Source organism: Lepidochelys olivacea (assembly GCF_965140295.1).
Source record: "Lepidochelys olivacea isolate rLepOli2 genome assembly, chromosome: 2".
In the NCBI taxonomy this organism is placed as follows: Eukaryota; Metazoa; Chordata; order Testudines; family Cheloniidae; genus Lepidochelys; species Lepidochelys olivacea.
In genome coordinates this window covers 9,035,534-9,060,083 of record NC_140412.1, presented here as the reverse complement: position 1 = coordinate 9,060,083, position 24,550 = coordinate 9,035,534, and the positions used below count along the sequence as shown (strand labels likewise).

Here is a 24,550-nt window from a genome sequence, read left to right as displayed (position 1 = left end):
TTATAAAAACCCCTAAGGAGTTGAGCTCTCTTCCATTGTTGTGTGCAGCGTTGTTGTAGCTGTGTCGGTCCCAGGATATTAGTGAGACAGGATGGGGGAGGTCAGATCTTTTACTGGACCAACTTCTGTTGGGGAAAGAGACAAACTTTCAAGCTTGAGTTGTTCGAAGGTTTGTCTCTTTCCCCAACAGAAGTTGGTCCAATAAAAGATTTGACCTCCCCCATCTCGTCTCTCTAACCTGGCCTGGCTTCTCCTGCCAGCGTCGGAACTTTTACAATCCCATTTTCTTGTTAAAAGATTTTTGTCCCCATCTTGTGTGGCTGCATGGAAGACCCTCCCCAAACAAGAAGGGGCCCTGACAACACAGAGGCCAAGATGAGTCCCATCAAGCATGGTCTGATGATACGAACAGCCCTGCCAACTGCACAAAGGAAGAGCTGGGAAAAAGAGGGAGAATTTACCTTCTCTGCAGCTCAGTAAGCTTCAAGGGACTTAGCAGTTCGTTGTAACAGGAGACATCTCCCTTTAACAAGATATTTAAATCTAGCTGTTCTTCCTAAGGGCAGCTCCTAGCTCCTTTCGAGCCCTCACTTACCGGCCCAGGCCAGCCACACAATGAACTGCCACACAGCAGCCAGGGTCTTCGCAGAACTTGGTTTTCAGCAAGTTGAGCCAGTCTTCCACTATTTTGCTGGGGGGAGGAGCGCCGTCATCAAAGGGCCAGTCCTAATGGAAGGGCAGGTGGGGGAAGGGGAGGGAGAGCAGTTAGCAATAGATACATAAAGTCAGAATCTTACAAACCAACACAGTGGAGAGGAAGGCACTTGAAGCTTCCGCCAATCTCCCATTTCCCCAGGGCTGTATTTCTAAAGCACAGCATCCTCCCTACAACAGAAGGAGAACTGGGCTGTTCCTGTCTGAGATGCTTTACCTCTCTCTGTGACTCGGTTTGCTCAGCTGTACGAGACACATTGCTATGGATTACTACCAGACAGTGTGACCTCGTGGACAGAGAACTGGACTGGGACTCAGACGAACTGGGTTCTATTCCTAGCTTTGCCCCTGACCTGCTGGGTGACCTTGGGAGAGGTACCTCTGTGACTCAGTTTCCCCCTCTGTAAAACGGGGATAATGATACTGAGCTCCTTTGTAAAGCACATGGAGATCTACTCAAGAGAAGGACTGGGTCAGAGCTAGTTATGATTATTTCTAGCCTCGCAGGGGTGGGGCTGCGAGGCTCGTATTTACATGCTCTGAAATCCTTGGGTGAGCTGCTGTAAATGTTTAGCAGTAAAAGCCACACACAGCTAACAAGGGGCAACCCGAGTTTCTTAGCAAGTTAAACCATAAGGGAGCCTTTCCTGCAGGGGTAACTTTACAGCACTGACCGAAGAAGGTAACAGACGTGGCTTTCAAAGGTTCATTTCTAGGGTATGGCTCCATCTCCATGTCTTATTGCTTTAGCTAGTGACAGCGGCCAAGCTCCTGCCTCCATAAATTCAAAACACATGCGGGGTTTGGCAGATGTTGCAGTTCACATGTTTGAGCTGAGTGTGGGTGGGAACAGTAACTGCTGGATCAGACGCTGCCAGCTACAGCCACAGGGAGTGGGAACTCGGAGGAAAACAGACTTCCTTCCTGAGCCAAAAAGTTACAACTTCCGAAAGGCCCCCGCCAACCCGACCACCGAAAGAGAGCCTATGAGCTGGCCTGTGTCCCGGAGACTGACACCCATCAAAGCGCAATTAAGCCACCAGTGAAAGGCCAGCCCTGCCCTCTTTGGGAAAAGGGCGTGTAAGGTAAAAAGGACAGTAAAGCTAAGAGGCTTCTAACCACAAGGGAGATGGATACAGATAGTGAAACCGCAATATTGCCTCGTTTAACTTGAAACAAGCACTCCCTGTCCCTACCCCCCACTGCCTGTTCCTGGCTAAACAAAGGAGTTGGCAGATTCAATCTGCTTTGCAACGGCTCGGACGCTGAAATAAAGAAGCCCAGCAGACAACACACATGCCACGAAGCAGAGGAAGCAACGAACCCACAGCCTTCCCATCCCACCACGCCCCAAGCAGCCACTGAGTGTAGCTAACAAGTCATTTACTGACATGTCAATAGTCTGTGGACTTTGGGAGATCAGGTTACAGCCAGGGGCCAATGGCTACTGATTTCAGACACCCAGCTTGACACACCTGAAAGAGGATTAATTTTTAAGGGCCGAGGGAGCTCAACCCTCCCTGGAAGACAGGGCCCTCTAAAATGCCTACAGTTTGGCAACAAACATTGGGGCCAGCCAAAATCACGACTCCCTTTTGGAAATCTCATTCGTGAGACATGGACTGGGCTATCTACGTTGCCCAGTAAGACATCAGACTAGACATAAGGTGTACACTGCTAACAGTGAGACCATCGACCATAGGGACAGCTTACCTAGGGACGTGATCTCAGTCTCTTGAAGTCTTTCTACGGCCATGTCTACACTCCCACTTTTGTAGGTATAACTTAGGTCGCTCCGGGGTGTGAAACAAACACCCGTGTGCCATAAGTTACACTGACAGAGGCACAGTGCTATGTCAGCAGGGAAGCTCTCTCCCTTCGGCACAGAGCAGCGACTCGAGCGATCTTACAGGGGTGCAGCTGCGTCAGTAAAGCGGTCCCGCTGTAAGTGCTCTAGTGTAGACACGGCCTAACAGATCTGCTCTGGCTCAATCACGAGTTGCGGGCGTGGCGCCGGATACACTGGGTGGAGCGCTCCGGCCTTTCTTATGCCAGAGGTCAGACTCGGTCAGCAGAAGGCTCGCTTTCCGGCTTTAGCCTCTAGGAATCCAGAAAGAGGCTCTGGCCCTGGGCGCATGCCTGCAACAGGCAGGATCTGGCGAGAGCCAAGACCAAGGGCTTTTCACACCGCTCAGTTCAGGGTGACAGAGAGTCAGGTGAAGAGCTGGCGAGGGTGGCAGGGCAGACACGTGCCAGGGATGACCCTGACCCATACGAGGGTGGCCATGGTGTGTCGGGGAGGTAGGTGTGCTGCGTCCCTGCCAGGCTGCATGTGAAGTAACCCTTGTGTTACACTCAAGCTAACCTGCTGCCTTCCCCACGCTGACCTCAACCCCCATAAGGGCTAGACACACAGGTTACCCTCCCAAGCGTTTGTATCACCCACAGAGAAACGAGTAGGCAGGGGCTGTGAGCTGGGATAACTGCTTCTGATTGGCTACAAGCGGTCTAGGCTACAACATCCTCCCATCCTGCCTCACCTGTCCCCACCCCACTGCTCGTTTGCCTCAGCCGCCTGTTATCTTGCAGGCTCCAGTCACACAACTGACGTTGCATGGGTGGACTGTTAGAGTCGGCGGTGCTCTGCATGGCCACAGCAGCACAGGGTCAGAGCCCTGGACCACAAAGCTCTTTGGGCACTGCCCAGGCCTGGCTGAGGCCTCTATAGCCAATATCAGCAATAAGGCAAAGTATGGCCCAGGTTTTCCCTTTCATTACTGGGTTTAATGCATAATCATTAGCAAGCTACAGAGGTGAGAATTAGCATTACAATTATTTCCCCAGCTTTAGCCACTCAGGACACGCGCCATTAAGCAGGGAGCCGAGACCGGCGGAGCAGCGTGTCGGGCAGCAATGTAAGTTTACCATGCAATACCCCAGGATCTGTATCCAACGGGTTCTGGGGAGAGTGCTTAGACAAACAGCTACTTATTAGATGTGCGTGGCATTGGAACGGGCAAATTCCCACTCTGAGTGGGCACCGCGGACAGGGAACTTCTGCGCCAGGAATTAGGGGGAGCTCCCGGCTGCTGAAACGTGAGACCCACTTTTCCCACCTCACCCCTGTTGGGGCCCCCGGCAAGAATCCTGACATGAGCTGATAGGGTCTAGCTGGCCCGGGCAGGGTCCAACTGCACAGAATGAGCAGTGCAGGGGGAGGAGGGATTGGAGGCCACAGGGCTGTTCTTTGGGGAAGGGAGTTGTGGAGCTTTAAGAGTGGGCTCTTCTGGTGAAAGGCCTCCCTCCTTGGGGGTGGGCGGGAAGGGTCTGATGATTGACGCGACTCAGTGCCTTCTAAGCATTAACAGATCAAACTGCAATGTGCTGCCCCCATCCCTCCACCTCATCCACACCCCTCTAACTATCCCCATCTGCATAGCAGTCTCAACCCAGGCTCCTCCCGTCTGTCTTTACACTAGGGAATCTCACACCTTGTTGCTGGTTTCAGAGTAGCAGCCGTGTTAGTCTGTATTTGCAAAAAGAATAGGAGGACTCGTGGCACCTTAGAGACTAACCAATTTATCTGAGCATAAGCTTTCGTGAGCTACAGCTCACACCTTGTTGCTGCTATCGGCAAAGATCACTGTGCACGGGGCTCCTTGCCTCCTTCCATCCTCCCCCACCAGCTCCCTGTGCGCCTCCCTCCTGTCCCCCTCTATTTCAGGGCCTCCCTCCAACCCCCACTTCCCATACCAGGACTCCGAGTGCCTCTCCCAATTCTCCCCACATCGGGGCTCCTTTCAGTTCTTCTGCTTTCACCCAGATCAATAGGGTTCTGCCCACTGGTGCCTACAACCTTCCCTGACATTTTGGAATTGACAAGTTGAAAGGTTACCCCATTGCAGACAGACGGAGAGAGAAACGCTATCCACCTGTGAGCCAGGCGCCCGCAGTACAGAATTACCGACCATGCTCAGTGATGACTATTTCATCTCAAGGACGATTAGGGGGCTAATCCCAGATGCTTCAGACGGCCCCCCCTCCATGGCACGAGCCCTTCTGATCTGTTGCGTGGGTGGTGGCGGAACACAAGAGCTAGACACTGGTATGTATGCCTCTCCGTTAAAGCCCGTCAGCTCCTTCACACTGACCCAAAATACCCCTCCCCCCACTGCTATGTGCATCCCACACACTGGACCATGGATCTGAGGCTGCAGGCAACAATGTATGTAAAATACACAACTCCTGTGTCATTTCCAGCTTTCCGCTCCTCATTCTGCCTCAATTTCAGGGCATGGCAGGTCCTCCTATATTCATTTGGATAGGATAAAGGCTCTGATTGGTCTGACTCACATGAGGAGGGTTGACGCCCCTAGCAAAGTGGGCTGTGCTAGGTCATTCGCGGGCGCATGTGTGTGTGTGTAAACTGCTCACCACATCATTTACAACTCTCCCTCCCCCACTGGGGCAGACTGTTTTCACTGCACACCCAAGTGTAACTGAATTAAAGCTTTAGGCGCCTCTAAACCCCACCATCAGCAGGAAGGTTTAGAAGCACACTTCCCAAGAGATTTACAGTGCAGTCCGACTCTCCAAAGAGACGGGGTGGCTGAGAATTGCAGAAATGACTCGTGATTTTGGGGCGCCCAACTTCAGGCAACTTAAAGGGCTCAGAAAGTGCCAACCCTCTGGCAATCAGGCCCAATGAAGCATCTCAAATCACGCACCCAAAACAAGCAGCCACCTTTGAAAAGGAAGATGCGCAGGTTTCAACAAGGGCGAAAGAGAAGGACAGTGGGGGTGCAGAGACGAGACTGAGACCCCGAGTTGGCCTGTAGAACCTTGACTCCTTGATATGCAAGGAAAAGAGAATCCAATTTGATTCAGCAGCTGTCTAAACGCGAGTTTGCATTGGTTTAGTTGTACGAGTGCAAACCCGTGTGGATGCTTTTTTGGTTCAGAGCAGCTTCTTTTGGTCTCGTTGAAATCTGTTTCTAACTGACAAGCTAAACTGAAATAAACCTAGCTTATCTCAAAGTCAGAGTGTCCACACAATCTTTTGCATTGATTTAAGTTAAATAGGTTTAAAAGGGATCATACCTTTAGGTGAACTGATGAAACCCTGGCTATAGACAAGCCCTCAGAGTCCTGAATACGTCTGCAAGGCTGCTGGGTGTTCTGTTTGTAAATTATTCCCACACAATACATGGGGAAACTCCAGAATGCTATTTCGCCGAGCCTATTTCAAAGCAGAGTGGCGCTGAATCCATCAGGCCAAAAGCACAACAGGCTGGGGCATTTTAGGAACACAGCACTGTGTATTCAAATAAAACAATGTGTGGCAGATTTTCTTAAAGCATTTTGACTCTTAAAAGGAGCATCTCTTTTAATTTAATGGGCCTCCAACAGTTAAAACCCCAGGCGGTGCTTCCAAACAAAAACTTGCCCACAAATGTTCAGACAGACTTCGTAACAGCTTTGACTGCAGACCAAACATTGGCGGAAGTCTGTTCTGCAGCGAGCTTGACTCACATAAGCCCTGACCCTGAAAAGACTTGCAACCGGGCATCTAACTTTGAACTCAATGCAGCTGCGCACATGTTCAACTCAAAAGCATGTGCACTGATGGAGTTTAGCCCAGCTTTGTTCACTCTGCTATTTGCCACGTCCCCTCTGTCATTTTCTCCCCTCTTTCTGAGGTATTTATTCCCTTCACTCTTTTACCAACCCTAGTTTCACTGCTCCTAAACTATTTTACACACTATCCTCAGCTTGACATTTCTCTTTTCATTTGTTCATTCTATTTTGCTTTCATACCACTGCTTATTTTTCCCTTTAGTCTTTGTATTCTTTCAATCTGATGGGGTTTTTCCCCCTTTACCAAAAGTTTCCAAATAAACTTTTATTAAATTGTTTTGTATTTTTGGAGACTGGGGGAACCCACACACACGCCAACAATTTTTCATGATAAGTTCTGTTTTCAACAACAGGACAAGTTTCTTCAAGATGTTCCAACCAGATTTGTCACTAGAGAGCTCCAGTATAAAGTCAAAGCCTATGGGAAGACGATGTGTTGACCTATATGAAATACACATGCCTCAGAGGGTCTATGTATAGTGTAATAACTTCATTCTGGTGGACTGGTCTATATGGAGGGGGATTGGTGACCAGTCTAGGGAGACAACGCAGTCCAGTGGTCAGTAAAATGGGCTGGAGTCAGGAGATTTGGAGCCTATTTCAAGCTCTGCCAGTGACCTGCTGCATGACCCTGGGCAAGTCACTTCACCTCTTTCCCCTCCAGCCCTTGTCTACTGAGACTGACAGCTCTCTGGGGAAGGGGATGCATCTCGCACAATGGGGCCTTGATCTTGGGTGGCACCTCTAGGCACGAGTGTAATACAAAGACAATGTAATATATCTACTTCTGGCGTTATGGCACACTATGGGCTGTAATGTATGAAGAGCACCCACCCCGAGGAGCAGAGTACAGAAACATTACTCTGTGCCAACGCAACATTGCAAATGCAAACGACATATGGTGCAGCGCAGAAAGAATGTATGTGGGCATTAACGCCTTGTACTGAAGTCATCACTGATATAAGATGATAAAAAACCCTTGAGGCTTTTTTTTGGTTTGTCTAAATCAATGATGCAATTTCAACTACCCACTGGCCATAGCTGGAGAATCGGTGCTCTGTGCATTAGGGAATCCTGCTGCCTGAGTCATCCCATCTTTTGTGGAGGGTTGCTGTGCGCTTTGAAAGCACTTTGCCTCCTCACCATGCCGAGGAAGCTGAAGTTCAGGGATGGATAGTGACCACGGTGCATAACGTAAGGCTGTTAAGCCTAGAGTGATCTGGGGTTAGAACTAGTAAGTGTCAATCATACTCATTAGGCTTTAGAAAATTGGGAATAGTGGACTGAAAAGCACTTACCTCTTGCAGAAATTCTGTACATGTCTTTGATCTGTACAGCACATGTATAACTCCGAACGTCCCTGACTCCCTGGGAATGAGCATGATGTGATTAGAACGGTATGTACGGAGCTCACAGGGGGCCCCGAAAGGCCTGGGATGTACTGGCACCCTCTATCTCGCTGGGGAAAGGTTCCCAACGTTCCCGGCCACGTCTCTCCTCCAAAAGAGAATCAAAAGCCTCTTAAACTCCTGCTTGCATGTCGTGCAGAGCGTCACATGCGGGCGAGCTTGCAGAACAAAGATTTCTGCTCCTTCAGAGACGCACCCAGTGATCTCAGCACACTAACAGGTTTGCATTGTGCAGCGCAGGGCCCGGGTCTGACCGGCGCAATACCCTGATTGCAGGGCCTGGTGATCACCGCATCCGAATCTGACCCAGAACCAAAGCACCCTGCAGATCAAGCCCATTTGTGCTTACTGCAGTCGCATCGCTTTCATCAGTTTTCTGAGACTGCTAAGACCATGGGACGCCCTCAGGCTCTACAGATTCAAAGATGGGGCATTCCATCTCCATTTGAATGGCCAGTATCAATGAAACCCTCAGCCAAGCCACAACCGGACACCCATATCCAGGGACGTTAACATTTGCATACTGCTCCAAACAGTGACTGCATATGGAGGTGCTCAAAAGAGAAGAGGTTCACTTAACCGTGTGTGCGCACAAGGGCTGTGTGCACTGTGGTATATGCGTGTGCACTCAACACGCCCCATCCCTTGAGCACCCCCAGCCGCAGGCACTGGGAGAGCACTGCAGTAGCAGAACCCGGACATGGGTTCCCCAGGGTCATTGTGTGCCTATAACTCAGAAGCATGCAGTTTATGCACCCTAAAATATATATGAGGCAAGTTACATTCAAGGTTGTCCTCTGCATTGTATAGGTCAGCTCTGCCTTCCACACCCAGTGGAAACTCTCTGTGGTGCAGACCAGTACTAGGCAGGCTCTCTCGCCAAAAATGAAGCAGAAATGGACTGAGCTGGAGCGTATACGGTGGGGAACAGGGACCGAATGCTGTACAACATCCTCACTTAACACAGTTGGATGGGGGAAAAGATCACTGCCAGCCCCAATGAAAGTGGGCAGCTGCCTCTTTCCCTAAGCCAGGCAGGCTGGGAGAGCTGTCCGCTCTGTGATAACTGCTCCAGTGTTTAAAAGGGAAAGCTGCGGGAAGCTTTAAGCCTGGTGGGGGAACTGAAACCAAAAGGGTTTGGGACCTCCCACTCCAGCCCCCTTGCTATTTATTCTGCCTTTTTATGGGCCGCTGATGGTGACATCCTAACCAGCTGGTTCTGCTCCCAGCTCCATTGTAGGAATGCTCCCCAAGCAGAGCAGGGGCACCTGCATTCAGCTGGCCTATGTTACATAGCTTAATGTGTAAAACGCACAATTAAAAATGCTGCTGCTGTTGTGAACTTTGTCTGTTATACCAACGGGACCCAAGGAAGCCCAGGGTACAGATCTGCCTTTTCTAATTCACGATTTGGGCAAACAAGCTAGCTAGATAGAGATAAATGACACCCAAACATACCCCTTTCTCAGTCTCCCCCAGCTCCTCCTGGTTTTACTTCCAAATCCCTCTTTTGCCCTCATTGGCCAGCCCTCAATTCTGGTTTAGAAGTGGACTGAGTGGCAGCTTCCAAGCTCCGAGTCATACAGCTCACTGCTTATCGCCTCCGGACAACACACGGTAGTCCTGAGACACACACTACCCCTGTCCTGGTCTCCACAGGCCTGCCAACGGGTCACCCACAGAGTTCTCATGCAGCCGCGATCGCCTCAGACATGCAAGTGCAACCTGTGAGGATCAGGAGTCCTGGCATGAGACGCTCCAGTCACCGTGGATGAAGATGGAGTAGGACACGCCAGGACCTGTCATCTCTCCAGTCACATCTGTGTGCTATCAATAAGGGCTCCTTGCCATCTGCTTTGTTTTATGTAAGCCAGGCGAGCAGCCTTCACGCTAGCTGCTAATACGGCTCTTGAATGTCAGTGTCACAGGTGGGGAACAACATTCCCTCTAACTTTTTCCATCCACGTGTGGAATGAATTTTGTTATGTGCACCATATCAAGGTATGTGCGGGATATGCACCACCAGTAGAAACAAAAACCCTAGATATCATATATATTTTTTAAAAGTTACCATAGGAATGATTACTCCAGCCAGGACAGGTTAGGAATTTTAGAATTCACCACTCCAAGAATTAAATTTAAGGGTAGGAGAAATAAAAATTATGAAATGCATAGACCAGTCAAACAACTCAAGTAACAGCACTCTGAAAGAATAAAATTACAGAGAATATATGTGCATTGCAGGAAGTACCAAGAAGTAACAACACCACCACCACAAGTATGTGTTGGGAGGTGAGTGTGAAAGACAGAGACACAGAGTGCATATGTGTGCACGCGTGCGTAAGAGAGAGAGACGTGCTGCCCCTTTAAGTAGATCGGCTCTCTACAGTCTGAAGCCTGCTTGTTCAGACACAGCGGCAGCCGCCAGTAAGCTCCTCTCTGCCCTGAGCCCTGTCATGATCCCTGCACCGTGGAGATGGAGTACAGGGGGGAGGGGGACACCCTGATATCAGCACCCCCCCTCCCCACTCTGCACAGCAAGCGGGAGGCTCCCAGGAGCAGCTGGCCAGGGGCTCCAAGGCAGAGGGCAGGAGCAGCGCGGCAGTGGTGGGGAGAGGCACCTGAAGTGCACAGCACTTGATAGATGTTGGGCGGCCACACAGCTTAGAGAAAACACACACACACACTCTCTCTGCACCCAATGTGCGTACATAACTCAGTGAGAGCTACCGTTTGTTCTGGAGAGAGAGGACGTCCTATGGCTCTTATTGTCTCAAGCACACTACCGAGACAGAGAATTTAATAGATTACCTGGCAAAGAGACCTGTTAGAACTCTGGCATGTTACTCTCATGCCTGACCTCATCTGCAATTATTTATGATTAAAGACACAGCCTAGGCAGTTAGAAGATCTATGCCTGTTTTTTTGCTGACTGACTGTCTTGAGTACTCTCTAGCTGCATCATGCCACTGCTGAGAGAGCAAAAAAATAAAGCATAATTTTCATACCCTCTGGATGAGATAATACTAGTGGGTAACATAAGCAGCTTCGCTTGTGTCATGCCCTGAGGAATGGAACCTTTAAAACCCTGGATGCTTTATGGCTCCCCGTGGGGGTCATATTAATACCATCCCCACTCAACTTGATTCTGCCTTCTTCCCTTTCCCAATTTTGAGTATGGGGATCCCCGGCAGCAATCTGCAGTCTGAATTGTGTTTATTTCAGTAGGACATTGGGCGTTACCAATGATGAGCTACAGGAGAGGCCAGATCTGCGAGGCATATCATCAGTTCACAGTACAGAGGTGAACGTCCACATTTTAAGAAGTGGCCTCTAAAACGGGATACTCAGTTTCTGAGTGCTCAACGTGAGACTGTGGCTTGGATTCTCAGAGTGGCTGCTGATCGCTAAGGCCAAATGAAACCAATTGAAGTAGTGGGTGCTCAGCTCCTTTAACCAAACCTACTTGCCAGAGTTTCCAGCTGGATTCCAAAACTACCAGGACTGAGCGTGGCCAACTCTCAATACCTTTGGGAATCCTCGCACATTGTCTGTGGGCATTGGGCCTGCCTTGAAGGCCCTGGATCTAAGCAGGTACCAAACCGAATAGCTTGAACCATAATGACCTCAACTAGAGAAACAGGCTTGTAATAAGAACCACAGATGGGATTGATCCAAGCTCCCGGCACCTTGCATAACAAGGCTGTTTCCCAAAATCCCAGCTCTGAACACCCACAACGTTTGGGAATTAAGAAGGGCATGCAAACTTTGCATTTCAAGTCCATATCTGGAGGGGAAAAGGAATAAATAAGTCATTATTTCATATGGCAGCCTTCGAATGCTGCAACTGACACAAACCCCAGAAAGTCAATAGGTCCTGAAGCCTCCCCTTTGAGAGGGTTTTTCTTTCCCCTGTAATTAAGAGCAGTTAGATTTATTTCCAAGAAAAATTCAGGGCTTTGCTTTTTCTGGAATTGCCCTCTTGTTAAAAACACCTCTTTCTTCTCATGCTGGTTTGGAAGCTCTCCTTACAATGCTCTGACTAAGGAGATGGAATTTTAGCTTTATTGGGTGAGAAAGGCTCAGCTGCCATTCCAACAGCTCAGACAGCTGCCAAAGCCACACAACCGGGACATTACAGCTAAATTAAAAGCTGGGCCGGCTTTAAATGGCTCCATGATGCCCTAAAAAAAGAACTAAACACACAAAGCCTAAATAAACTGTCCTCACTGTTACCTTGCTCCCTTTGCGCATAAAGAATGCACACATCCTCAAGGATGTCTTTTAAAGGGGAAGCTTGCTGATCCTTAAAGCTGTCTCTGATCAGTGCCTGGTGAGGTCTGGATACAAAGCAGCAGTGCTCAGCTGCTCAAGAATCGCACCTCGCGTCCGTGCGGCTGGAAACAGGGAGGTTAAAGGTTTCTCTCCACTTCCGGCTAGCACATTCACATTCACTCCTTCTAGCAGGTTCCAGGGAGAGAGGGAGCTTTAGAAAGCTTTAGAAAGATGCAACAGGCGTCAGGATCTCAAGGTGGTTATTTGACACTGAAAAAGAGGAGCTGAGGTTGATGCGAAGCAAGTTAGAGCTCACAGGGAAATCCAGGTTGGCATGTGAAAACACAGCTCTGGCTGCGCCTCCCAACACTTGCATGTGCCATCTCTGCAGCCTGTCTGCACAAGTCCCCCTCTCCGAGCGTTAAAGCCAGGGACTTTACAGATGTAAAAGTGCACAATCAGCCCCTGAAGGCTTCCAGAGCTTCCGTTTCCTTCCCTTCGCACCTAGCATTAGACAGCCGAGAGAAAAGGCCTGCACTAACTTGTCCTCCGTTACAGATTTTAGAATTGTACATTTCGTGGTCTCAAGGAAAGTGGACTCTGGAGATTCATAGCAGCATCCATACAGGGATTCAACTATTACATAGGAATGTGCATTTACTGGCATGCGAAGTGTATAAAATCCTGTAACCTAGAGCTGGTAAAGACTTGGGCAGTCTCCCTGTCAGGGCAGGATTGGTCCCTACTACACCTCACATACATTTGGGCCAGTCTAGTTTTCAATGTGCATTCCAAAGTATACATGAGGTTAGAAACCTAACCAGAGCACTACACTCATGCATGCAAAGAGTTAAGCATTCAAGCAAGCTGGGGTCAGGCAATCTGAGCTCTCTTCCCCCCTTCAGGTACTGGCAGGGAGCTTTACTCCTCATTTCCCTCTGATGCACTGCGAGAGGATCCTAGAGTCAGGTTCTACTGCATCAGTGTTGTTCAACTGATGATAGGACCCTCCGGCAGAGGAGAACTTTGGTCCCTCCTGTCTCCTGTGTTGCTATGACTAAGGCCGGGTCGACACACAGAACTTGCACTGCTAAACAGGCACATCTGTGTGTTTAGACAAGCACTGAGTACTAAGAGGGGCTTGTCTGACTGGAGCCTGGCATAATTAGCACCAATGTAGCACTTTTCAACTTCAAAAAGCTTTACCAACACTTAACTAATTAATCCTCAGAACACCCATCCCTGGGAAGTAGATAAGTATCCTGCCTTACAGATGGGAACACACACAGAGGCGAAGTGTCTTGCCTGAAGCCACAGAAAGCATCAAGAGTCTGGGTTAGAACTCAGAGGGCCAATTCTGCACAAACAAACCTGTGTGAAAATGGACTAACATCATCAGAGTCTAGAAGATTACTCCATAAGAACATCCATACTGGGTCAGACCAGTGGTCCATCTAGCCCAGTATCCTGTCTTCTGACAGTGGCCAGATGCTTCAGAAGGAATGAAGAGAACACGGCAATTTAACGAGTGATCCATCCCCCATCGTCCAGTGCCAGCTTCTGACACTCAGAGGTTTAGGGACACCCAGAGCATGGGATTGCGTCCCTGACCATCTTGAGTAATATTAATTGATGGATCTATCCTCCATGAATTTAACTAATTGTCTTTTGAACCTAGTTATGCTTTTGGCCTGCACAACATCTCCTGGCAATGAGTCCCACAGGTTAATTGTGCTTTATGTGAAGAAGTACTTCCTTATGCTTGTTTTAAACCTGATTCTCATTAATTTCATTAGTTTACCCTTGATTCTCATGTTACGTGAAAGGATAAACACTTCTTCACCATTCATGGTTTTATAGACTTCTATGATATGCCCCCCGATTAGCTGTCTCTTTTTTAAGCTGAACAGTGCCAGTCTTTTTTAATCTCTCATATGGAAGCTGTACCATACTCCTAATAATTTTTGTTGCCCTTCTCTGTAATTTTTTTTTTCAGTTCCAATTATATCTTTTTTGAGATGGGTCGACCAAAACAGCACACAGTATTCAAAGTGTGGGTTTACCATGGATTTAAATAGTGGCATGATGATCACAGAATCATAGAATATTAGGGTTGGAAGAGACCTCAGGAGGTCATCTCGTTCAATCCCCTGCTCAAAGCAGGACCAACCCCAACTAAATCATCCCAGCCAGGCCTTTGTCAGGCTGGGCCTTAAAAACCTCCAAGGATAGAGATTGCACCACCTCCCTAGGTAACCCATTCCAGTGCTTCACCACCCTTCTAGTGAAATAGTTTTTTCTAATATCCAACCTAGACCTCCCCCACTGCAACTTGAGATCGTTGCTCCTTGTTCTGATATTTTCTGTCTTTTATTATCTATCCCTTTCCTAATGGTTCCTAAAATCCTGTTAGCTTTTTTGACTGTTTGTTGTCCAGTCACCTAGTGTTGTGAGATCCCTTTGTAACTCTTCACTGTCTGCTTTGGACTTAACTATCTTGAGTAGTTTTGTATCATCTGCAAACTTTGCCACTTCACTGATTACCCCTTTTTCCAGATCATTTATGAATATGTTGAAGATCACTGGTCCCAATATAGATCCTTGGGGGACCCCGCTATTTATCACGCTCCATTCTGAAAATGGACCGTTTACTCCTACCCATTATTTCCTATCTTTTAATCCATTACTGATCCATGAGAGGACCTTCTCTCTTATCCAACGAGGACTTAATTTGCTTAAGATCCTTTGGTGAGGGATTTTGTCAAAGGTTTTCAGAAGTTCCAAGTACAGTGTATCCACTGGACCACCTTGTCCACATATTTGCTGACTCCCTCAATGAATTCTAATAGGATTAGTTAGACGTGATTTCCCTTTACAAAAGCCATGTTGACTTTCCCCAACATATCGTGTTCATCTATATATGATAATTCTGTTCTTTACTATAGTTTCAACCAACTTGCCTGGTAATGAAGTTAGGCTTCCCAGCCTGTAATTGGTCCCTTTTAAAAAAATCTGCATTACATTTGCTATCCACCAATCATCTGGTACAAAGTCTGTTTCAAGTGATACGTTACGTACCACAGTTAGTGGTTCTGCAATTTCATATTTGAGTTCCTTTAGAACTCTTGGGGAAATACCATCTGGTCCTGGTGACTTATTTATCAATTTGTTCCAATCCCACCTCTATTGACATCTCAATCTGGGACAGTTCCTCAGATTTGTCACCTAAAAAGAACGGCTCAGGTATGAGACTCAACCTCACATCCTCTGCAACAAAGACAGATGCAAAGAATTCACTGAGCTTCTCTGCAGTGGTCTTGTGTTCCTTGAGTGCTCCTTTAGCACTTCGATTGTCCAGTGGCCCCGCTGATTGATTGGCAGGTTTCTGCCTTCTGATGTGCTTTAAAAAATTTGCTGTTAGTTTTGTGTCTTTTGCTAGTTACTCTTCAAATTCTTTTTTGGCCTGCCTAAGTATAACTTTCCATTTGACTGGCCAGAGTCTATGCGCCTTTATATTTTCCTCAGTAGGATATGGCTTCCAATTTTTAAAAGATGTCTTTTTGTCTCCAGCTGCCTCTTTTGCTATGTTAAAAACATAAGACCGGCCATACTGGGTCATATCAATGGTCCATCTAGCCCAGTACGCTGTCTTCCAACAGCGGCCAATGCCAGGTGCTTCAGAGGGAATGAACAGAACAGGTAATCATCAAGTGATCCATCCCCTGTCGCCCATTCTGAGCTTCTGGCAATGTTGTTTAGCTATGGTGGCATTTTTTGGTCCTCTTACTGTTTTTTTTTTTTTTTTCTTTCCTAATTTGGAGTATACATGGAGTTTGAGCCTCTATTATTGTGTTTTTCAGAAGCTGCTATGCAGCTTGCAGGCATTTCACTCTTGGGACTGTTCCTTTTAATTTCTGTTAAACTAGACTGTTCATTTTTGTGTGGTTCCCCTTTTTGAAGTTAAGTGCTACTGTGGTAGGTTTCTTTGCTATTTTCCCCCACACAAGGATGTTAAATTTAATAACATTATGGTCGCTTTTACTGAGCGGTTCAGCTATAACCACCTCTGGGCCAGGTTCCGTTAGCCACTTAGGACTAAATCAAGAATTGCCTCTCTGCTTGTGGGTTTTAGGACTACCAGCCTCAAGATGCAGTCATTAATGGTGTCTCGAAATTTTCTCTGCATCCCGTCTTGAAGTGACATGTATCCAGTCAATATGGGATAGTTGAAATCACCCATTATTACGGAGTTTTCTGTTTTTGCAGCTCCTCTAATTTCCCTTAGTATTTCACAATTAGTCACCATCCCGGTGAAGTGGTCGTTAGTGTATCCTACTGCTATACTCTTATTATTCAAGCATTGAATTTCTATCCGTAGAGACTCTATGGTACTGTTTGATTCATTTAAGACTTTTATTGTATTTGACTCTGTGCTTTCTTTCACATATAGTGCTTCCCCTCCCTCCAGCACAACCTACCTTGTCATTTCTATGTATTTTGTACACTGGTATTACGGTGTACCATTGATTATCCTTGTTCCACCAAGTTTCTGTGATGCCTATTATACCACCATCCTCATTTGATACCAGGTATTTAATACCCCTCCTCTCAGAGAGGTATCCGCAGTGCAAGGGGATATCATGACATCATCTGGAAGGAGAATCCCAACTATGGGCTCATTTCCCTCCACTCCAGCTTCATGTTCTTCCTCGAGACTTCCATCCTCCTCAACAGCACAGAGGCTGTCAGACTGAGGATAGGACCTCTTGGAAAGTCTCCTCAGTGTACCTCCCTGTCTCCCTTACTTCCTCCAGTTCAACCACTTTGGTCTCAAGAGCCAGTGCTCCCTCTCTGAGGGCCAGGAGCTGCTTGCACTGAATGCACACATATGCCACCTGTGCCGAAGGCAGGTGACCATACATGCTGCATTAGTGCAATCAATTGGACAGCCCCCACTCTGCTGCTGGACTTCCGCCTGCATTATTTTTACTCTTGCAGGGATGTGCGTGCGTACACATTTTGGATCTATACTACCATAACAGGGTAGAGATTTCGGCTCCAGAGTTCCTGGCTTCCAGTCCTGTGCTCACTGCATCCTTCTCTCAGAAGTGATAATGACGTATCTACTACAGTGGTATGTTCTCCCAGAGACACACGCGCACACTAAGAGATACAAGGCAGCAGCTGATGATGAGACACTGGGTTTATTCCAGGGATAGTCAATAGATGGACCGTGAGCCAAATCTGGACCGCCAGATGTGTTTGAGCTGACCAGGATCTTTTTATTTACTTATTATCATCATGATTGTTGTCATTTTTGTATTATTTTCTCTGGAGTCTGGACCTTGACTATATCTTGACCAAGAAATTTGGACCTTAACAAAAAAATAATTGGTTACCCCTGGTTTATTCCTTTCCCCTTTAAAGCGATCAGCATCTTTATAGCCTTTAGTCACAAAGCAACTGAACCCTCCTATCACTTTACCACTTCAAGGAAGCTGTAATAGCTGCCGAACGGAAGCATGAACTCCAAAGGCAGCTGCTAGCTGAGAAGTTATTGGAAGGGTCTGTGATGGCAACAAAGCAAATATTTACAAAACTGAAAGATATGGGAGAGATGGGGACCAACAGGTACTGCCTAAGCTTGGGCATCAATGTCTTGGGTAGAGAAGGGGCTCCCAGCGAAGGGATCTGATCCAATCATTCCCAGCACAGGGTACATATGTCAGCACTATTACTTCAAGCTGTGACTAGCAGTCTAGGCCCAATGCCTGGGTGTGGCCTGCCTCCTTCGGCCCCAAATGGAAGCTGGGCTGCTCTGAACCCCAGCAGGGTTTGGCATGGCCTTGGCTCTGCTGTGGTTTGTTGCGGGCACATGTCGGAAAGGGAGGATGTGGGCACTGTCTAGTAAAGTGGAGGTCGCACGCGAGGAGAGAGGGTGTACTCCAGAGAAGTAAGGAGAACTGATCTAGCCCACCTCCCCTGCACTGTAACAGGCTGGCTTCCAGAGGGCTGGCTGTGCCCAGATTCAAAAGCCTCCTGCAGCAGCTGGTTGCTCCTCCCTGAACTCTGGGAGAGAGACTGAAAGGGGCTACTAGAAAGGGGTCACTCTGGTCAGGATCAAAAGCCCTGAAGAGGCTACATACCATTACTGTGATGCCATCCTTCTCCAGGGGAGTCTTGTCGTAGGTCACTTCGCAGACCCGCACAACTGTCGTCGCGCCGTACTTCTTCAGATCCTGGAAAGAGAAGGGGAGACTCTTTACTTACAGACACATCTTCTCTATAGCAATCCTACCAGAGAGCAGACAGGCATGTGGCCTCTCTTCTCACCCGTGCTATTTGCGTGGCTCTCCTTCCAGATGTAGACTCAGCCCGGCACTGAAACATGTGCAAGCACAAATCACATGCTGAGCGAGCTGGGCACACGTGTAAGCGCCTGGCTGAGTCAGGACCAGGATGGGTATGGTGAGGTGCTCAGGGAGCGGTTTAGGGCTGCAAGAAGTTTTTACCCTCTGCTTTCTCCACATTTACATTCATGATCCCCTTCATCCTCCCACCAGCCCCTCCAACATGGCTCCCCCTGACTCCTTTCCAGTGTTAGCCCTGAAAACAAAATCCTCCAACACACACAATTCACCCGTTATGGCATAGCCTGTATGTGGTCGGAACACAAGCCCACAAACCAAAACGCCCCAACAATTCTGGCAGAAACCAACTCACTGGGACCTTGGGCAAGGCAGCACCGGTGTGATGCTTTGGGGGTCCACCCAGACAAGTAAGGTGGTCTGTTAATACCTGCCCGGTAACCTCAGGTGCCCATACGCTGTGCAGCTTTGGCGAAGCCCTGACACCAGCACCATGTCCACAGCATAAAGGTCTCCCCCTGCACTTTCATCCTCCAGTTACTCCTTTGCAGGGTGACCCCAAAAGCCCTTCCAATTTGGAGTCTCCCCAAAACTGTCTCCCCTGAAGTATCCGGTCCCTCTTGCTGAACGCTGTCAGAGGTAACACCAACTTCAATGCCTCCAAAGAGCCAGTCCATACAACAGCTTGATAGCTCAGCTGGGGTTAGACACGGCCCTTTAATACCCAGCACTGAGCTGGTCTGTGGTAAAACTTAAGTTTATTAACAAAGAACACAGATTCAAGTGATTTCAAGCTAGCGTGGAAGAGATTCGAAAGGGTGACAAACAAAACCAAACCAGCATGCGTTCTAGAGTCTAATCCTTAACTCTCGCCCGATAGAGCTTCTTCCTCATACCACGCTGTTAGCATTCTCCAGCATGACTGGCTGTTCCAGCCAGGATCCACCCTCCCCTGCTATGAAATGGAGATTGTGCCACATGTCTGGCACAGGTGTTGTGAAGATTAATTTGTATTTGTACAATAAGGCGGAAGAGCTATGAAGGGGCTGCGTACTGGGATGGAGAAGCCTCCTTTTCCCTACGCAGGAAAATATCTTTCAGAGAATCATAGAGTATCAGGGTTGGAAGGGACCTCAGGAGGTCATCTAGTCCAACCCCCTGCTCAAAGCAGGACCAATCCCCAACTAAATCATCCTAGACTCATATCCAGCTTCTCATCCACTGTAATCCCCAGGTCCTTTTCTGTAGAACTGCTGCTGAGCCATTTGGTCCCCAGCCTGTAGTAGTGCACGGGATTCTTCTGTTCTAAGTGCAGGACTCTGCACTTTTCCTTGTTGAACCTCATCAGATTTCTTTTGGCCCAATCCTCTAATTTGTCTAGGGCCCTCTGTATCCTATCCCTACCCTCCAGCGTATCTACCACTCCTCCCAGTTTAGTGTCATCTGCAAGCTTGCTGAGGGTGTAATCCACGCCATCCTCCAGATCATTAATGAAGATATTGAACAAAACCGACCCTAAGACCGAACATCGGGGCACTCCGCTTGATACCAGCTGCCAGCTAGACATGGAGCCATTGATTACTACCCGTTGAGCCCGACAATCTAGCCAGCTTGCTATCCACCTTATAGTCCATTCATCCAGCCCATACTACTTTAACTTGCTGGCAAGAATACTCTGGGAGACTGTCAAAAGCTTTGCTAAAGTCAAGGAATAACATGTCCACTGCTTTCCCCTCATCCACAGAGCCAGCTATCTCTTCATAGAAGGCAATTAGATTAGTCAGGTATGACTTGCCCTTGGTGAATCCATGCTGACTGTTCCTGATCACTTTCCTCTCCTCTAAGTGCTTCAGAATTGATTCCTTGAGGACCTGCTCCATGATTTTTCCAGGGACTGAGGCTGACTGGCCTGTAGTTCCCTGGATCCTCCTTCTTCCCTTTTTTAAAGATGGGCACTACGTTAGCCTTTTTCCAGTCGTCCGGGACCTCCCCTGATCGCCATGAGTTTTCAAAGATAATGGCCAATGGCTCTGCAATCACATCCGGCAACTCCTTTAGCACTCTCGGATCAGTGCATCCGGCCCCATGGACTTGTGCTCTTCCAGCTTTTCTAAACAGTCCCGAACCACTTCTTTCTCCACAGAGGGCTGGTCACTTCCTCCCCATGCTGTGTTGCCCAGGGCAGTGGTCTGGGAGCTGATCTTCTTAGTGAAGACAGAGGCAAAAAAAGCATTGAGCTTTTTCCACATCCTCTGTCACCAGCTTACCTCCTCATTCAGTAAGGGGCCCACGCTTTCCTTGGCTTTCTTCTTGTTGCTAACATTCCTCAAGAAACCCTTCTTGTTACTCTTAATATCTCTTGCTAGCTGCAACTCCAAGTGTGATTTGGCCTTCTGATTTCACTTCTGCATGCCCGAGCAATATTTTTATACTCTTCCCTGGTCATTTGTCCAATCTTCCACTTCTTGTAAGCTTCTTTTTTGTGTTTAAGATCAGCAAGGATTTCACTATTAAAAGACAAGCGGGTCGCCTGCCATATTTACTATTCTTTCTACACATCGGGATGGTTTGTCCCTGTAACTTCAATAAGGATTCTTTAAAATACAGCCAGCTCTCCTGGACTCCTTTCCCCCTCATGTTATTCTCCCAGGGCATCCTGCCCATCAGTTCCCTGAGAGAGTCAAAGTCTGCTTTTCTGAAGTCCAGGGTCCGTATTCTGCTGCTTTCCTTTCTTCCTTGTGTCAGGATCCTGAGGAACTCGACCATCTCATGGTCACTGCCTCCCAGGTTCCCATCCACTTTTGCTTCCCCTACTAATTCTTCCCGGTTTGTGAGCAGCAGGTCAAGAAGAGCTCTGCCTCTAGTTGGTTCCTCCAGCACTTGCACCAGGAAATTGTCCCCTACACTTTCCAAAAACTTCCTGGATTGTCTGTGCACCTCTGTATTGCTCTCCCAGCAGATATCAGGGTGACTGAAGTCTCCCAGGAAAACCAGGGCCTGTGATCTAGTAACTTCCGTTAGTTGCCGGAAGAAAGCGTCGTCCACCTCATCGCCCTGGTCTGGTGGTCTATAGCAGACTCCCACCACAACATCACCTTTGTTGCTCACACTTCTAAACTTAATCCAGAGACACTCAGGTTTTCTGCAGTTTCATACCAGAGCTCTGAGCAGTCATACTGCTCTCTTACATACAATGCAACTCCCGCACCTTTTCTGCCCTGCCTGAACAGTTTATATCCATCCGTGACAGTGCTCCAGTCATGTGAGTTATCCCACCATGTCTCTGTTATTCCAATCACATCATAATTCCTTGACTTTGCCAGGACTTCCAGTTCTCCCTGCTTGTTTCCCAGACTTCTTGCATTTGTGTATAGGCACTTGAGATAACTCGCTGATCGTCCCTCTTTCTCAGTATGAGGCAGGAGCCCTCCCCTCTCGCGCTCTCCTGCTCGTGCTTCCTCCCAGTATTTCACATCCCCACTTACCTCAGGGCTTTGGTCTCCTTTCCTCCGGTGAACCTAGTTTAAAGCCCTCCTCACTAGGTTAGCCAGCTTGCTTGTGAAGATGCTCTTCCCTCTCTTCGTTAGGCAGAGCCAGTCTCTGCCTAGCACTCCTCCTTCTTGGAGCACCATCCCATGGTAAAAGAACCCAAAGCCTTCTCTCTGACACCACCTGAGTAGCCATTCGTTGACTTCCACGATTCGACAGTCTTTACCCAGGCCTTTTCCTTCCACGGGGAGGATGGACGAGAACACCACTTGCGCCTCAAACTCCTTTATCCTTTTCCCCAGAGCCACATAGTCTGCAGTGATCCGCTCAAGGTCATTCTTGGCAGTATCATTGGTGCCCACGTGGAGAAGCAGGAAGGGGTAGCGATCCGAGGGCTTGATGAGTCTCGGCAGTCTCTCCGTCACATCGTGAATCCTAGCTCCTGGCAAGCAGCAGACTTCTCAGTTTTCCCAGTCGGGGCGGCAGATAGATGACTCAGTCCCCCTGAGGAGAGAGTCCCCGACCACCACCACCCGTCTCCTTCTTTGGGGAGCGGTGGCCGTGGAACCCCCATCCCTAGGACAGTGCATCTCATGCCTTCCAATCGGCAGCGTCTCCTTCTGTTCCCTTCCCTCAGATGCATCATCTAGTCCCCTCTCCGCATTAGTACCTGTGGAGAGAACATGAAAACGGTTGCTCACCTGTACTGCGCTGCTGGTACATGGACGCTCCCCTTTCTTCTTCTGGAGGTCACATGCTGCCAAATTTCTTCACCGTCCTCCTGTCCCCGCAGTGCAGCCTGCTCTGAATCTTCAGAATGTTGTGTCCGTAGAAGCACATCCTGACCTCTGTCCAGGAAATCTTCAGTCTTTGGACACCTTTCTGGACATCGCTCCAGCAGGGACTTTGCAATCCGAGACCTTCCCACGACTTCACTACAAGCTACGTTTTCCCACACAAAGGTGCGTGTCGGCATTAGAAACGTTTGTCAGATCTGCCAACAATTAGTCTAGCACTGATGTAGCAGACTGGGGCTTTGGCATACTTGGGGTGACTGTAATGAGTAGCAGTGTAGTTCAGTGGTTAGAGCAGTGGACTGGGATTCACGAAGCCTGGGTTCTATTTCCAGCTCTGCTACTGACCTGTCTCATGACCCTGGGCAAGTCACGTCACTGCTCTGTGCCCATTTCAGTTCTTCTGGGCAGAGTGTGTCCTTCACTCAGTGTTTATACAGCCCCTAGCACAATGGGGCCTTTATCTTACTGGGGATCTTTAGGCACTGCCGTAACGCAAATCAATAATAGTTACTGGCATCTAACCCTGCTCAGAGCACAGCTACATGACATTGTGGTCAAAGGGCCTGGGTGCTGCCTAGAGAGGCTTGGACAAAAACCTTCACGTAAACAAGGTTTAAGAGGCAGACAGATGTTAAATCACAGGGCACGAAGACAGAAAATCTGGTGTAGGCAAGAGTGGGATATTTTTAAGCTACAGCAAAAAAGACTGGACACCTTCACTGCTCCTTCGAGTCGTAAACACAAGCAGGGGCATTTATTCTGAACCCAAGGAGGTTTGCAAAAGCTCATCTTGTTGCCCACGAAACCAATCAACATCCACGGACAACATAGCCAATTCCAGGAAAACGAACGGCTCAAAAGAGCACATTGGCTACGGTCCCAAGTGCTCAACAGAGCGACACCAGAGAGAATGTTTTAGCTCTACGCACAGATAAAGGGAGCGCTCTCTCATCTGTCCTTAGCTACAGTGTGTTTCCGTCTGGCCCTGCATCACGCGCGCCTTGGCCCCAAGAATTCAGGTAAGACTGCGCACTGCAAACACTTCACCAGTTTCCCCCCAGGAATGTTTGCAGCAGACAGGAGACAACTAGTTCAATTAACAGGGCCCTGGATAGGAAGTTGGACCCGGAATCTATTCTTGGCTCTGCCACTGACCTGCTGAGTGACATCAGGCAAGTCCCTGTTTCCTCTCGCACTCTCTGTCTTGTCTATTTAGATGACAGACTCCCTGGAGCAAGGAATGTCTCTTGCTCTAGGTTTGTACAGTGGGGCCCTAATCTCAGGGTGGGGCACCTGAGATGTAAAGCAGAGCCCAGTTAACAATAACATAGTGAAGTGTAAAACCCTGCAAGTTTCCTCCTTCCCCAATAAAACGCTTGTGGTGCACAAGATAAGGGATCCAGACACATTGTAGAAGGGAGAGATGGAAGAGAACATCTATAGTATTAACTGGAGTGATGTATATCAGACACGGGAGGTAACTGAACTGTTGTACTTGGTTCCAGTGTGGCCTCAGCTGGAGAGCTGCGTCCAGTTCTGGGCACCACACTTGAGGAAAGATGTGGACAAACTGGAGAGAGTCCAGAGGATAACAACAAAAACGATAAAAGGTTTAGAAACCCGACCTATGAGAAAAGGTTACAAAAATCGGGCATGACTAGTCTAGCAAAAAGCCGACAGAGTGAGGCCCCAATAACAGTCTTCAAATACATTAAGGGCTGTTACAAAGAGGACGGTGACCAATTGCTCTTCATGTTCACTGAAGGTAGCACGAGAAATAATGGACTTCACCTGCAACAAGGGAGATTTAGGTTAGATAGTAGGAAAAACTTTCTAAGTATACGGGTAGTTCAGCTCTGGA

The 24,550-nt window shown here is 48.3% G+C and overlaps 1 protein-coding gene across 11 annotated transcripts in view; it reads right to left on the bottom strand.

Annotated features, from left to right (window-relative positions):
• Window positions 1-24,550, bottom strand: part of PTP4A3 (protein tyrosine phosphatase 4A3) — a 169,937-nt gene that overhangs the window by 13,207 nt on the left and 132,180 nt on the right. For all 11 annotated transcript variants that reach the window (XM_084618690.1, XM_084618693.1, XM_084618696.1 and 8 more), the window contains 2 exons: window positions 18,182-18,274; window positions 596-726 (listed from right to left, as the gene is read on the bottom strand). In XM_084618690.1, the coding sequence (XP_084474816.1) occupies window positions 596-726; window positions 18,182-18,274 (224 nt within the window). The remainder of the gene's footprint in view (window positions 1-595; window positions 727-18,181; window positions 18,275-24,550) is intronic.